At 45.7% G+C, this 15,317-nt stretch overlaps 1 protein-coding gene across 1 annotated transcript; it reads right to left on the bottom strand.

Moving 5' to 3' along the window:
- Positions 1–1,126: 1,126 nt before the first annotated feature.
- PRR11 (proline rich 11) lies at positions 1,127–15,002 on the bottom strand. Its single transcript, XM_001509420.5, has 10 exons — positions 14,917–15,002; positions 11,366–11,492; positions 9,924–10,077; positions 9,545–9,667; positions 6,748–7,050; positions 5,203–5,301; positions 3,529–3,641; positions 3,311–3,370; positions 2,920–3,016; positions 1,127–2,040 (listed from the first exon to the last, which is right to left on the bottom strand). The coding sequence occupies exons 2-10, from the start codon at positions 11,485–11,487 to the stop codon at positions 2,014–2,016; spliced, it is 1,098 nt and encodes a 365-aa protein (XP_001509470.3). The 5' UTR covers positions 11,488–11,492; positions 14,917–15,002; the 3' UTR covers positions 1,127–2,013.
- Between the last annotated feature and the right edge of the window lie 315 nt (positions 15,003–15,317).

Here is a 15,317-nt window from a genome sequence, read left to right as displayed (position 1 = left end):
GGTATTTGTTAAGCACTTACTACGTGCAGAGCACTGTTCTAAATGCTGGGGTAGATACAGGGTAATCAGATTGTCCCACATGGGCCTCACATTTTTTAACACCTATTTTTACAGATGAGGTAATGGAGGCACAGAGAAGAATGATAATAATAATGTTGATATTTGTTAAGCACTTACTATGTGCAGAGCACTGTTCTAAGCGCTGGGGTAGACACAGGGTAATCAGGTTGTCCCACGTGGGGCTCACAGTCTTCATCCCCATTTTACAGATGAGGGAACTGAGGCACGGAGAAGTTAAGTGACTTGCTTACAGTCACACAGCTGCCAAGCGGCAGAGGCGTGATTCGAACCCATGACCTCTGACTCCCAAGCCCGGGTTCTTTCCACTGAGCTACGCTGCTTCTCTACTGAATATACTATTGATGTACTATTGAATGAATGAATGAACTAGTCGAATAAGAGTCAAGGCACCTTCTACCTAGCTCCTCCCCTGACTTACTTCCCCTGGTGGCTCAGAAGCTATTCTTTTTAGTAGTCCTAATTCCCTCCAGACTGGAAGCTCATGTGGGCCAGGAATATGTTATATTATACTCTCCCAAGCGCTTAGTACGGTGTTCTGCACAGAGTAGACTAACACTGCAAGGTCTCTGGAAGCAGGGAATGGGTCTCCTTATTCTTATAGTGTGCTCTCCCAAGCGCTTAGTACAGTGCGCTGCACAGAGTAGACAAAATGTCTTGACTCTATTTATTGCCATTGTTCTTGTCTGTCTCCCCCAATTAGACTGAAGCCCGTCAAATGGCAGGGACTGTATCTATTGCCGACTTGTTCATTCCAAGCGCTTAGTACAGTGCTCTGCACATAGTAAGCGCTCAATAAATACTATTGAATGAATTGAATGAATGAAAATTTCAGCTCTCTGGAGACAGGGAATGGGTCTCCTTATTCTTATAGTGTACTCTCCTAAGTACACTATATTGGAATATTGGATATTGTGACTATCAGACTTCGCTTTACTAGCTAGAAAGAAAAAAAACCCCACCACCACCACCACCTATTCTTATAAAACAGAGAATTCTGGTTAAAAATCACATCTGACGCACACACACAGAAGAAACATCAGCGTTCAAACTTTTAAATAAAAAACCCTTTATTTTGAAACATAGCCAGGTTGTCTCAGAGCTATTTGTGTGAACTGGTTGTCAAGGTATCCCAGGACCAGGTCTTGGCAGTAAACAGTACAGGGTGGTTTTAAAAAAACAAACAAGGATTTACACAGAGTTAAAAAATAGGGAAAATATAGAACAAATTGCAATAGAAATTTTTTAAAAGAGGTGAGCTAAATCTACGGGAAGCACGGGTACAATGCATTTTAATGCTGGAGCAGTGGGGATAGCAGCTTGTGCATATATTGCTTATTTAGATTTCTAAAGCCTTTTTCCTCCAAAAGAAAATCCTTATTTGATAGAAACCTTTCTATCAAAGGTTTCTGTTTGGAAGCCAACAGTATTTATTCCTCCTATCTAAAGTTCTATTTAAACCAACAGATAACATAACTAGAGGTTACGATTACTGTAAACTTTACTTTTGACCTCTAAATACTCACTCCACTTCAAAAGAACCCTCTGTCAACATTTGGGTGATTCCTTATTTTCTGATTAGTAGGGATTCAGCCAACAGTCTTTTCTGGCATAGACTGGTGAGAGTCAGGTGAGCATTTAATGAGCAGTAACGGCAGTACGGAGCGGGATGACCTCGGGGACAGAAACATTTCTCTCACCAAACACCTTCGGGGTCATCGACGTGAAGAAAGTGAACTGGATGGGATGTTTTTTCCAGGAGTTTTATGCATGAAAGAGGTGTATAAACAGAATGTGAATGGAAAAAATCCACCTATGGATCCAAGTAGAATATGAATGTGCGTGTAAAACATATGATTTAAAATGAAGCTGAGTTGCCTCTCAGCTGGCACCAAAATATCAGTTTCACTTGTCAAAGCCTCCTGTAGATGGAGTTTAGGATGGGCTCTTCGGGTGAGCAAGCTGTGAAAACAAAAACTAGTCACAGATTAATCAATCAATGGTATTTATTGAGTGCAGTGCAGAGCAGTGGAAGAACATTTTAGGAGAGGGAGATATAATCCCTGCCTTCAAAAAGGGGAAAAGACAGACATTAATAATAATAATAATGGTATTGATTAAGCACTTACTATGTGCCAAGCACTGTTCTAAGTCCTGGGATAGGTACAGGGTAATCAGGTTGTCCCACGTGGGGCTCCCAGTCTTAATCCCCATTTTACAGATGAGGGAACTGAGGCACAGAGAAGTGAAGCGATTTATCCAAGGCCACACAGGAGACAAAGGGTGGACCTGAGATTAGAACCTTGTCCTCTGACTCCCAAACCCGGGTTCTTTCCACGAAGCCATGCTGCTTCTCAAAATATATTACAGGTAAAGGAATAATAATAATTATGGTATGTTAAGCACTTACTACTCGTCAAGCATAATAATAATAATAATGTTGGTATTTGTTAAGCGCTTACTATATGCCGAGCACTGTTCTAAGCGCTGGGGTAGACATAGGGGAATCAGGTTGTCCCACATGGGGCTCACAGTCTTAATCCCCATTTTACAGATGAGGAAACTGAGGCACAGAGAAGTTAAGTGACTTGCCCACAGTCACACAGCCGACAAGTGGCAGAGCTGGGATTCGAACTCATGAGCCCTGACTCCAAAGCCCATGGTCTTTCCACTGAGCCACGCTGCTTCTCATACGAAGGGTTCAGCGGTCAAGGCACCTAGTTTAAAACTCCTCCTTTACCGGTCTACAAGTAGGCCCAAATTGTGAATACCTTGAAACTGTTCACTGGTTTCAAAAGAAAGGGGAGGAGGATGGGTAAATTGACATTTCTAAAGACTTGCCTGAAATTTGCGCCTCAAGGCTTGGGTCATTAAGGGAGTTAGCCCGGTCCCAGTCTCCATGTTCTCCTTGTTAACCAAAGGAGTTCCTCCAGGGCTCCTGCAAAAGGGTTAAAAAACAGGAGGGGCTGGGTCTTTCACAGTTTGACAAATGGATTAAATAGCCTGGAGAGATTAGAAAAATCATTTGATAGAAACAACAGCATTCTTTTAAACCTCCACACTTTGCAAAGCCCTACACCACAAGTCCTGAGGAAAAATTACACAGCATGAAAATTCAGGTCCCAGTCCTCCAAGGCGGGTACAATCTAACAATAAAGGGGAGTCTGACTTGGTTGTGGACAGACACATAAAACAACACAAAAACGACATACACACGGACAATGATAATTACCTCTCTACATTGACTTTCCTAAGATGCTTCCGCAGATCTAACTGGCTTCTGCTGGGTGTGCTGATAAAATGAAGTAGTGGTTAGCACTTGGACAGATCAAAAAAATCGAGTCACGTTTCTAAACTAAAATTCCCGTTTATGAACAACTAGCCAGGACGCATGACTCTTCTTCTTTATCTTTAAAGGGAGGGAAGTGTAAAAGTTGAAATTTTCCTTACATTAAAACGTTTGTGACGTGCAGTGGCAGGCGTTTGGCGTTGGATTTCAGGGCAATGCTTTGCAGATCAGAGACCGTAACCAGGGGGTTTCGCTCTTTCCGTGGTGAGGAGAGCTTTAAGATGGAAAGAGGAACCGTTACCATATTTGGCATTTTAAACAGCTCATCACACCTTTATTACATACTTAATTCACAGCTGCAGTGGCAAACAAGAGGCCTACGGTTTCAGCCGCACAGGACAGCTAGTCATGGAAGAAGGGTCGCAGGAAGGAAAGACACACCCAGAAAGTCTCCCCCTCTGCCGCTTTCTACCTGCAGTTCACATCTAGTAGATGGGATTCTCCTTGAGAGCAGGGATCATGCCTGCCAACTACACTGGGCTCTCCAAAGCGCTCAGGACACTGGCAAGCACTCAATAAATACCATGGCTTGATTGATCGTTCCAGCTCCCTACTGAGCTAGTCAATCATATTTCTTGAGCACTTACTCTGTGCAGAGCACTGTACTAAGTGCTTAGGAGAGTCCAGGAGAACAATAAAACAGACGCATCCCCTGCCCACAAAAAGCTTACGGTCCAGAGGGACCGATGAGGTATTGTTGTATTGCTGCTTGTAAGCAGGGGGCCACTCTCTGAGATTCTGGTGGGGCTGCGTTGTATATAATGACCCTGGATGAGAAATCAGGAGAGTGGCCCCCGGCATCCGCGGCACCTCCAATCCAGGGCAAGAGATCGATCTGTTGGCAGAGGTAGGTCGGGGGCAGGCATGGACAGTTTCCATTGCAAATCTCTCTTGAGGCTGCAAATGCCTGAAGGAAGAGAGTGTGGATATGGGTCAGGGTGAGTGTGAGGGGGGGTGTGGGTGAGGGAATCTCTTTCCTTAATAATAATGATAGTAATAAGAAATCACTGTGGGGTTCGTTAAGCGCTTACTCTGTGCCAAGCACCGTACTAAGAGCTGGGATAGATTTGAGCTAATCAGATTGAACACAGTCCCTGTCCCACAAAGCGCTCACAGTCTCAATCCCCATTTTATACATAAGGTAACTGAGGCATAGAGAAGTGAATCTACTTGCCCAAGGTCACACAGCAGGCAAGTGGCGGAACTGGGATTAGAACTCTGGTCCTTCTCTCCCCTATCTTTCCCCTCAAATCCTGGCCCACCCTCTCAGGCTGTAAACTCCTTATGAGCAGGTAACGTCTGCTAATTTTGTATATCCTCTTTTCCCAAGTGCTTAGTACAGTTTTTTGCAGGATAGAGCACGGGCCTGGGAGCCAGGAAGACCTGGGTTCTAATTCTGGCTCTGCCATTTGCCTGCTGTGTGACCCTGGGCAAGTCACTTCGCTTCTTTGGGCCTCGGTGCCCTCATCTGTAAAATGGGAATTAAGACTGTGAGACCCATGTGGGACGGGGACTGATTCCAACCCGATTAGCTTGTGTCTACCCCAGCACTTAGTACAGCACCTGACACACAGTAAGCAGTAACCGATACCATTTAAAAAAAAAAAGAGAGAGATCCAAATGAGTAAATGAAGTCACAAAATCCTCCGTTCCTGAATGCCTTTTTACCAGTCTTGAACTACTGAAGCATATAGGCAGGGACTATTTTTAATATAGTTCGGCCTTATTAAGAGAATTAAGAATGATACCGTTTTGGCCTATACGGTTATTTTTACCTTGTCCGTTTCAATAGAACTCTGTGTCTTCTTTAATTTTACATTGAGTAGATCTTTAACGGTTATATGCATGGGCCCATTCTTTTTCAAAGGTGCACCCTGAAATCACAAGGAGAAATGGGTCTTCAGCAAATGCTTGCAAACACAAGTGGAAATTCCATATCCAACTTCTGGCCACTCTGAATTGAAAGATCCTCCATTACGCTATACATTCCTCATGGACAGGGAACATACAATTTGCTTCTGATGCACTTTCCCCCAGTGCTTAGCGTTCAGGAGGTGCTCAATAAAAAGCAATGATTATACATTTCACTGGAACAGATGAAAAAGCAGAAGCTCTGTTTTTCACACGACCCTTTTCAAATTCCACTGAACTTGGGAAAAACTGTCTTCAGTTGATTCCGTGCCCAAAGAAGTCAGTTAGCTGGCAAGGTAGGGATTGATTCCAGGGCTCAAAAAAGCGACTAATTAACAATGTTGCGTCCCACAGCAACAGAATATACCATGTTCTGACCCTACAGAATCTCTTCCAGCCAAAAAATGCCCTCCTGTGCAGGGTGCGACCCTGCACCCCTTTAAAAAAGGCAGGATTTGCTACTTGGATTTGCACCCTGTATTCAACTCTCCTTCAGTCCCACAGCACTTACATCCATATCCATAATGTATTCATTCATATTAACGTCTGCCTCCCTCTCTAGACTGCAAACTCTTTGTGGGCAGGGAACGTGTCTACCAACTCTGATATTATACTCTCCTAAGTGCCTCATCCAGTGCTTTGCACACAGTACTGATTGGTTGATCTCCTCCCATCTGATAGCTCTCTGATTACAACCCTGCTTGACTCTTAATAGTCAAGGGGACAAGCAGACAGATCTTTTCATTTGCTGTAGTCTCTGGGGGCTTTTTCCACCTTTTCTTCACCGGTGGATGAAGTCTTTGGTAAGGAGTTGTATGCCTCAAAACCATACTTGCCCACAAAGCTTATTGTCTTTCCTGCTTCTTTCTCTTTAGCCTTTGCCTGCTGTTGTTTTCCTGGGTATCTTGCTGGATTAAGTTTGAGACAAATCTGAATTTAAAACGCTTCCAGTGTATAGTGCTGTGGGTGTCTCAATTTCTATATTTTAAGGCCCGAATGCCAGCAGGGAAGGGGACTGATAGCCTAGTGGAAAGAGCACAGGCCTGGGAGTCAGAAGGACCTGGGTTCTAATCCTGGATCTGCTGCTTGTCTGTTGTGTGACTTTGGGCAAGTTACTTAGCCTCCCTGTGCCTCAGTTACTTCATCTATAAAATGGGGATTAAAACTGTGAGACCCATGTGGGACATGGATTTTGTCCTACGTGATTAGTTTACATCTTACCCCAGTGCTTAGTACTGTACCTGGTCATAGTAAGCACTTAAATATTACTACTAGTACTAATAATAATCATGATCTTTGCATAAGATTACTCAACACTGTTATGGGAGCCAAATCTCCAACCAAAGAGCCTGAATCTCAAACCCAAGTGGATTAGGTGACCACAAAAAAAGCAACTGGGCATTTCCTACCTGAAGTGCTTTAGTGCGATCAACCTTTTTAAGAAGCAGAGGTGCTGGAGGATGGGGTGGCAGGGGAAGAGGGGGAGGTGGAGGAGGGAGAAGTGAAGGAGGAAGAGGTGGAAGTGGAGGAGGAGGAGGAGGGGACGGAGGAGGAGGTGGAGGAAGGAGGGCTTTCGGTTGCGGTGCTGCCGGAGGTATTGCTCTTGGTACTCCAAGGGTGGCAGGATCACAGTCAGGAACGACAGGAATGTTTTCGTTCAAGTGACATGCTTTATTACAACCTCGGCAAGTGCAGCTTTGGGGAGAACCGGTCTGAAAGAAAAAGAGATTGAATTCAGCCACAGAATTCCAGGTTAACCCGGATCCATTTTTCCTCCAAATGGGGTTGGGAACTTTCAGAGCAGTCCCACAAGATGTTTCAAAGGGGGTCCAGAGGCAGCAGTCGCTGTTGTTTTCCTGTCGGGCTTCCTCATCCTCAAAAACTCTCATAAGCAGAAGCTCCTGACCAGTGGCTTTAAAGTCCTCAATCGGCTCTCTCCCATTTCTCCCGCAACACCTCAGTTTGCATGCCAATGTCCTCTCCGGCTAACCCATTCCTATGACACCATCTCATCTATCCAGTTGCCAATCTCTTGTTCACATCCTCCCCCTTCATATCAGATGGTCCCCAGCTCTCCCAGTCCTCAAAGTCCTTCTGAAATCACAATTCCTCCAGGAGGCCTTCCCTGATTTACTGCTAATCCCCCCCTCCACCAATTCACCTTGTCCATAATGCCACTTCACAACTTCTGTGGTAAGCATTTAATTATCCTCTAGATCATAAGCTCACTGAGGGCAGGGAATGTGTCTGTTATATTGTGATATTGTACTTTCCCAAGTGCTTACTACAGTGCTCTGCACACAGTAAGTGCTCAGTAAATACCATTGGTCGATTATTCTCAATCCCCACCACGGCACTTACGTTCCTATCTTAAATAACTTGTTATTGAACCAACGCAGCACATAAACCTTTTTCTTTCTTCCTCCTATTTGTAATTTATTTTCGTGTCTGTCTCTCCCACTAGATTGTAAGATCCCGGAAGGCAGGAATCTTTGAGTTCTACTGTGGTTTCCCAAGCACTTAGTACGATGATCTGCTGAGTGGCTCTCAGAAAAGCAGCATTGCCTAATGGATAAAGCATGGGCCTAGGAGACAGAAGGACCAGGGTTCTAACCCCAGCTCTGCCACTTGTCTGCTGTGTCTCAGGTAAGTCATTTCATTTCTCTGTACCTCAGTTACCCCATTTATAAAATGGGGATTGAGACTGTGAGACTCCATATAGGACAGGGACTACGTCCAAGCAGATTACCTTGTACCCAATGCTTAGTACGGTGTCTGGCAGAGTAAACACTTAAAAAAAAATACCATTAAAAAAATGCTATTTATTGGTTATGTTGGGAGAAGCCAATCTTCTGGGTTTTTCATTTAGCTTTGTTACCAAAAGGCAGGTTGTGGGTATATATTTTTTGGAGGAGGGTTTACCTGAGGAGTGATAGTAGACCCTCGCCTGGACAGTATATTCCGAGCACACAATTCCCACCTGTGTCCTCTTTCCCAGCACTTAGTAAGCGCCCTGCGCAAAGTAAGCACCAAATGCATCCTATTACTCCTACAACTGCAGACCACCCATCTGCATGCCCCAAAAGTATTTTCTTACCCATTCTGACCTGCAACTCTGCAGCTCCAGGTCAGGCTAAACTGTGGGTCTTTCCTGCAGCTGGCACTGTTCGGCAGGAGGACAACCTCTCTACCCGGCCGCCCTCCCCTCAAGGAAGGGCAGAAAGAAGGCAGAAGCAGGGCAGCCTCAGGACAGGCCATGGCACGGTGCCAGCCAATAGCCACCCTCGACTTTGCCAGGGACGGTTGCTCTTTCGGTCATTGGAGAAGACCACCAGCCAACCTCACCTGCATCTGAATGATCTAAAATTCTGCCGCAGGTACCTGTGGGTCTGGTTGGCTAACGTGCAGGTTTACAGGTCTCTTGGGGGAGGACTGAAGGAGCAATCACTATCCCGCCAATTTAACAGGCCTAATAAAAACAGACCATTCATGATTAAATACTCACACCAGGCCAATGAATACTGAATCCGATCAACTGTTAGTCAAGACACGGCTAAGAGTCCATGTTCCAGCACATCCAGAGGAGGTGGGTTTTGGCACTTTCTGTTACAAAGATGAGCTTTAACTTCTTACTCTTGCCCTAGACTCTTTCTGAGGACCCAGACCCAAAGTCTGAGAGTTGGGACGATGGGAAATTTGGTGTCAGATTCGGCTTCCTTTTCCTCTGCACCCCAAACACACCCTTTCTTTCAAGTTACCAACCCAGATTTCTTCCAATTCAGACTGACTGAATTCCCATATGAATTAACGTCCAGTCAGCTCCTAGCCACCCAGGGTGTTTTTTTTCCCCTCCCACAAAGCTGTCCATTCAGCTGGCTGATTCTCACAGTTGAACATTCAGGGTTTTAGAGAAATGCATCTTATGTGGAGTGTAGCGATACAGTACATCAGAGGCACTTAAGTCCATGAGCACAATGCTGCTTCTTTCTCTTCAGGTTCTTCTAAACCTTGGTAATTTATGAGGAAAGAAAACTGAGGCGATTTAACGGGGCAGCTGATTCAACAGGGGCTATTGGTCTAACAGTGGTTTTGATTATGAGTTGACGCCAGACCAAAAACTCCATCTTTACTTCCATAGGCAACAAGTTACCGCCCTCCCCACCTCACCCCACTTAGAAACATTCATCCCCCAAGATCTTGACTGACCTTTAGAGCTTCCTGGAGTTTGCAGAATTCACTTTCTAGCTTACTGAATTGTTCCTTCAGTAGGTTCAACTCCCGAAGGTAGATGCGTGATGGGAAAAGAGCATTTTTCACCATTTCCAAATGCTATAGTTCAAAAAGAAAAAAAAAGCAGTGAACCACTATGGATTTGATTTTTCTTTAAAGGCAAACAAATGGCTTTATGCTCTATATTTTCTCTCAAATAGCCTCTCAATCCATCTTTTTCCTGGTAATAGTCTGAGGTAACTTTAGGGGAATTCAAACACACATTTCTCCTGCCCCCCTTCCTCCCTTTTCCCCTTCCCCTCCAACCCTCTCTGGAAGAGAGATACTGCCCCAGAATGAACCTCTGAAGACAAACCTGTGTTACACTGCAGCAGCACCACCGGTACAGTGCCCACATTCTCTTAGTGAAGAGTTTTACCGTGTCCTTGAGGCTGGGAAAAATGTACTGCCAGGCTAGCAGTGGCCAGTTTGGGCGAGCAGGCAGATCCCCAGGAGGAGTGTCATTCACCCTATGTAGAAAAACAAACAAATCACAAACCTGATACTTGCTTGAGCCCTGGGGACCAAATGCCTATTGGAAAAAATACTCTTCTTTTGGGGGAAAACCCTCCAGATCTTTAAGCTGGAGGAGAAGAGGCTGAGAAACTTATTGGAGGATAAACTCATCCCTGGTTTCTAGGATTCAAGGGTGCCTTAATCGGATGCTCCTTTCAATTTCTCGACCCAATATCGATCGCCCAGATTGCTCTGAAAGGAAATTCCCAAGGTTTCCGGAGCCTACCTGCTCTTCCGTCACCATTAAAGAGCCTGGGAATTTATTTTCCATTTCCCATTTGATAAGAGAAGAAACTATGGTGAAATGAAGTAAATGCCAGATAACTCTGCTGGAGCCAGAATTTGCTGACTAGTTTGCTTTCATCTTAGGCCATGTCTTTTAGCTGCTATTTCTCCATTCAGTTGTCTTTAGTAGCAGTGGAAAAGCTAGCAGATTCCCCAGTTAGATATATCCCTTTGGCTGGGTCCATGTAATGCAGCCATGGGCGTTGAGATGGTTGCTTTCTGGAGGCTCCCATTTGATACATAATGTTGCTGCAACATGCTATGTGCCATCATGTTGTCCAAAGAGTGCAGAGAAGCAGCACGGGCTAGTAGTTAGAGCACAGCAGAGAAGTGGCAGAGCCAGGATTAGAACCCATGACCTTCTGACTCCCAGGCCCGTGCTTGTTCCACTAGGCCATGCTGGTTCTCTAAGCAGAAATCTTTACTTTCTACAGATCCGTATCTGTACAGTTCAGAATCTGTATTTTCTGCAGATCCATATCCCTGCTCTTCCCGGATCCTTTCTGTGCACCACTGTGAGGACGATGGGCAACGGAGATACCACACAGAACAGTGAACTTTTATTTGTAGAGGTCTGAGACAGGCAACAGGAGAGAGGGGAAAGCTGACTCCACCTCACCAGGCTCTCTCTGGTTTGACGGGGAGGGCAGGGAGGCCCTGGCGCTGAGGTTCTCCTCACTCCCTACTCACTCTCCCAGTTTTGCAGTCTGGTTGGGCCTTCAATAACACCTCCTTCAAAGGAGCAATTTGCTAATGCTCAATAGGGACTCTTAGCACTTTCACACCTCTCTGCAAACAGTGGCAGCTCTGTCTAGCCAGGGAATGAAATCTACAAGGGCAAGATGGCTCTGCCTCCTTTTCAGTCCCTGTGGTGGACAAAGCTGGACAGAGGTCTCTTCCTTCCAGGGGAGCCCCTCCCCGGGGCCGGGGAGTCAGAGGGACAGCACTCGGCCTTACCGCTCAGGAAGAGGAGAAGGAAATGGCGGCACAGGCTGAGGGGCAATAGCTTTTCTTTTCTTTAATGGCACTTTGGCTCCGCCTTTCAGTTTCCTCCTTCGCCGATGTTTGTATTTGGCCATCGCTTCTGTGGAGACATCGGAGGAAGCGATTCATAATCACCCTTGGAGTTGGAGGGGGCTTGTGCCCGGTGAATCCCTAACCTTTCTGATGCCCCACTCCCCGTCGCTATCTGATATCTGGGCAACTTGAAGAAGACGAGTCTGCATGAAATTAAACGCCAACTGTAAAAAACCTTGCGAATACCTAGGAAGTGAACCAAAACTTGAAGGTTTGGCATTTGGTATGTTTAAAAAGAGTTTATTTTAAAAGACTCTAAGCAGCATCTTTAAGTCCCCGGAAAACTCAGACATACCCTAAACCACAGATTTATAAGGTTTAACCCTTTGGTTCTTGTAGCCTAGAGGGCAGAGAATGGACCGAGGAGGCAGAGGACCCAAGTTCTAATCCTGGCTCTGCCACTCATCCGCTGTGTGACCTTGGGCAAGCCACTTAACTTCTCTGGGTCTCAGTTTCCTCATCTGAAAAACAGGGGTTTAGACTTTGAGCCCCGTGTGGGACGGGGACAGTCTCCAACCTGATTTGCTCATTTGCTCTAGCAGTTAGTACAGTGCCTGGCACATAGTAAGCATGTAAATACCACAGGTATGATTTCTATTATCTCCTTGCCTCCTCCTCCTCTTTCAACCCCCACACTCAGCCTGTCATCTGTCCAGAAAAAAGGGATACAATTCCTGCCCACGAGTGGCTTAAACTCTAAAAGGGCGGCTCTCCACTCCTCTTTTCAGCTGCTGACTTGGAGTCGTCGGGGCATTTTTCTCCCCATTTAAATTTGTTTCAGAATGACTGTTAGAAAGCAACTCTCGGTCTGAATCGGAGTGGGGCATGGCCGTACCCACCTTGCAGAGCTGTCGGAGGGGCGTGCAAAATCACAAGGTCTTCTACGTATCGTACAAATTAAAAAAAATGGTATTTGTTCAGCAAATACTGTGTCAGGCACTGGGGTAGTTCCAAGCTAATCAGGTTGGACAAAGTCCATAATAATTATGGTGTCTTTTAAGCGCTTACTATTTGCCGAGCACCCTTCTAAGTTCATGTCCCAAATGGGTGGTTAGGAGTCAAAAGGACCTGTGTTCTAATGCCAGCTCTGCCACTTGTCTGCTGTGTGACCTTAGGCAAGTCATTTAACTTCTCCTTGCCTCAGTTCCCTCCTCTGTAAATGAGGATTAAGACTGTGAGCCCTTATGGCGACAGGGACTGTGTCCAGACAGATTACCTACCCCAGCGCTTAGAACAGTGCCTGGCACATAGTAAACGCTTAACAAATACCATAATTATTAATCTTCTAGACTGAAAACTCACTGTGAGCAAGATAATGTGTCTATCAACTCTGTTATAGTGTACTCTCTCAAGCGTTTAATACAGTGCTCTGCACACAGCAAGTGCTCAGTAAATGATTAATTCCCATTTAACACGAGGTAAATGAGGCACAGAGAAGGGAAGTGACTCGTCCAAGGTCACACAGCAGACAAGTGGCAGACAATCACCTCCTTATACATGGTATCTATGCAATCAGCAATACATGCAAACAAAATAATCTCCAACGAAATAAAACCGAGGGTCCTAAAAGGGGAAAAAATGCTAAACTTAGTAACGTCATACAGCGGTGGAGTTCCAGTCTAATCCCTCTGTGGTATTTACTGAGCGCTTAGTGGGCCCAGACCACTGTACTAAGCGCTTGGGAGAGCATCATTCAGATTTGGTGGACATGTTCCCTGGTCATAAGGAGTTTATGAGTTTCCAACTGCCCCATAGTGCCTTAAAACGCCAACGAACTACACCTGCAACGGCTTGTCCCAGGCTAGAGATTGCGCTCCTGCATCTGAAATAGCCTCCCCCAAGCTGGTCAAGATTGGGTCTATGCACGGAGCCAACTTTGTGGCCGTAACGCAAACGCGCATGTGATCACCCCAGCCCACAAATCTAAGGTTGTCCAACATTATTATTCCTGTTAAATACCCTCGGTGTAGTGAGCACTGTCAGAAGTCCCAAATGAATAGAAACATCCCCAAAAAGAGACGTCCCCTATCTTTCTATGGTATTTGTTAAGCGCTTACTATGTACTACGTCGTCAGGCCCATAGTAAGCGTTCCTGGGTAGGGATTGTCTCTGTTGCCGAATTGTACTTTCCAAGGGCTTAGCACAGTACTCTGCACACAGTAAGTGCTCAAAAAATATGATTGAATGAATGACTCTACCCCAGCGCTTAATACAGTCCCTGGACACATAGTAGTCGCTTAACAAGTTCCATAAGAAAGCCACTCAGATCACATTGTCTTTTAATAAAAAAGAACAACATAGTCCAAGTAGCTTGGGAATCCTATAGGATATTTCCTTCATTCCTTCTATCATATTTACTGAGCACTTACTATGTGCAGAGCAATGTGCTAAATATTTCAGGAGATGTTGAGGTTGAGAAGCAGCATGGCTTAGTGGAAAGAGACTGGGTTTGGGAGTCAGAGGTCATGGGTTCTAATTCCAGCTCCTCTGCTTATCAGCTGCGTGACCTTGGGCAAGTCACTTCACATTTCTGGGCATCATCTATAAAATGGGGATGAAGACTGGGAGCCCTATGTGGGACAAACTGATGACCTTATATCTCACGTTTAGACTGTGAGCCCCTTACTGGGCAGGGATTGTCTCTATCTGTTGCCGAATTGTACACTCCAAGCACTTAGTACAGTGTTCTGCACATATTAAGTGCTCAATAATACTACTGAATGAATATCTACCCCCAGAGCTTAGAACAGTGTTTGGCACATAGTAAGCGCTTATCAAATGCCATTATTATTATTACCCCAGCGCTTAGAACAGTGCTCTGCACATAGTAAGCACTTAACAAATACCAACCTTATTATTACCCCAGCGCTTAGAACAGTGCTCTGCACGTAGTAAGCGCTTAACAAATACCAACCTTATTATTATTATTACCCCAGCACTTAGAACAGTGCTCTGCACGTAGTAAGCGCTTAACAAATACCAACCTTATTATTATTACCCCAGCGCTTAGAACAGTGCTTTGCACGTAGTAAGCGCTTAACAAATATCAACATTACCCCAGCGCTTAGAACAGTGCTCTGCACGTAGTAAGCGCTTAATAAATACCAACATTATTATTGTTATCCCAGCGCTTAGAATAGTGCTCTGCACATAGTAAGCGCTTAACAAATACCAACATTATTTACTGAGCGCTTCTTGTGTGCAGAGCACTGGACTGAACGCTTGGAATGGACAACTGGGCAACAGAGAGAGTTGGCAACAATTGGGGCTCCCCCTGATGGGGCCTCAAAGGTCTCCCTTCCCACCCTGCATCCTCCATCCCTCCCCCAAGCTGAAACATGAGAGGGAGCAGCTCCAGGCCGGAGGATTTAGGATTTAGCTCGAGAAAATCAAGGCAGAGACCCTCCCCTTCCCTCCCAACCTGCACTTACTGGTCTAAGAGGCTGGGGGAAGGATGGAAGGATGGATGGATGGAGGGATGGATGAATGAATGGAGCCAGGCCCCATTGGCTTCCCCTCCCGCCCTAAGGCAGAATTCAAACCTAAACCCCCTCCCCAACCGACCAATCACAGCCCGCCCTCCCTCCTCGCCCCGCCCCTCCTCCATCGTCATTGGGCCAGAGCGTCGAGCGCGCCGGCCAATCAAAGTAGCGGCGCGTCCTCTAGGAATCCCGCGGCCGGGTGGGTATCTCCCCCCCCCAGGTTGGTTGTATAAGCTCTTATTTGATTGGTCGGATCGTCTTTGATTTCTACCAATCAGCCTCCCCGCCCGGCTGAAACCCAGCAATGAAATTCAAAGCCAGAGAGGAGGGACGACCCGGGAGGAAATCAA

The sequence above is a fragment of the Ornithorhynchus anatinus genome, chromosome 17 (genome assembly GCF_004115215.2).
Source record: "Ornithorhynchus anatinus isolate Pmale09 chromosome 17, mOrnAna1.pri.v4, whole genome shotgun sequence".
NCBI classification, from domain to species: domain Eukaryota; kingdom Metazoa; phylum Chordata; class Mammalia; order Monotremata; family Ornithorhynchidae; genus Ornithorhynchus; species Ornithorhynchus anatinus.
The sequence above is the reverse complement of the archived record's forward strand: the minus strand, read 5'-3'. Positions and strand labels throughout refer to the sequence as shown.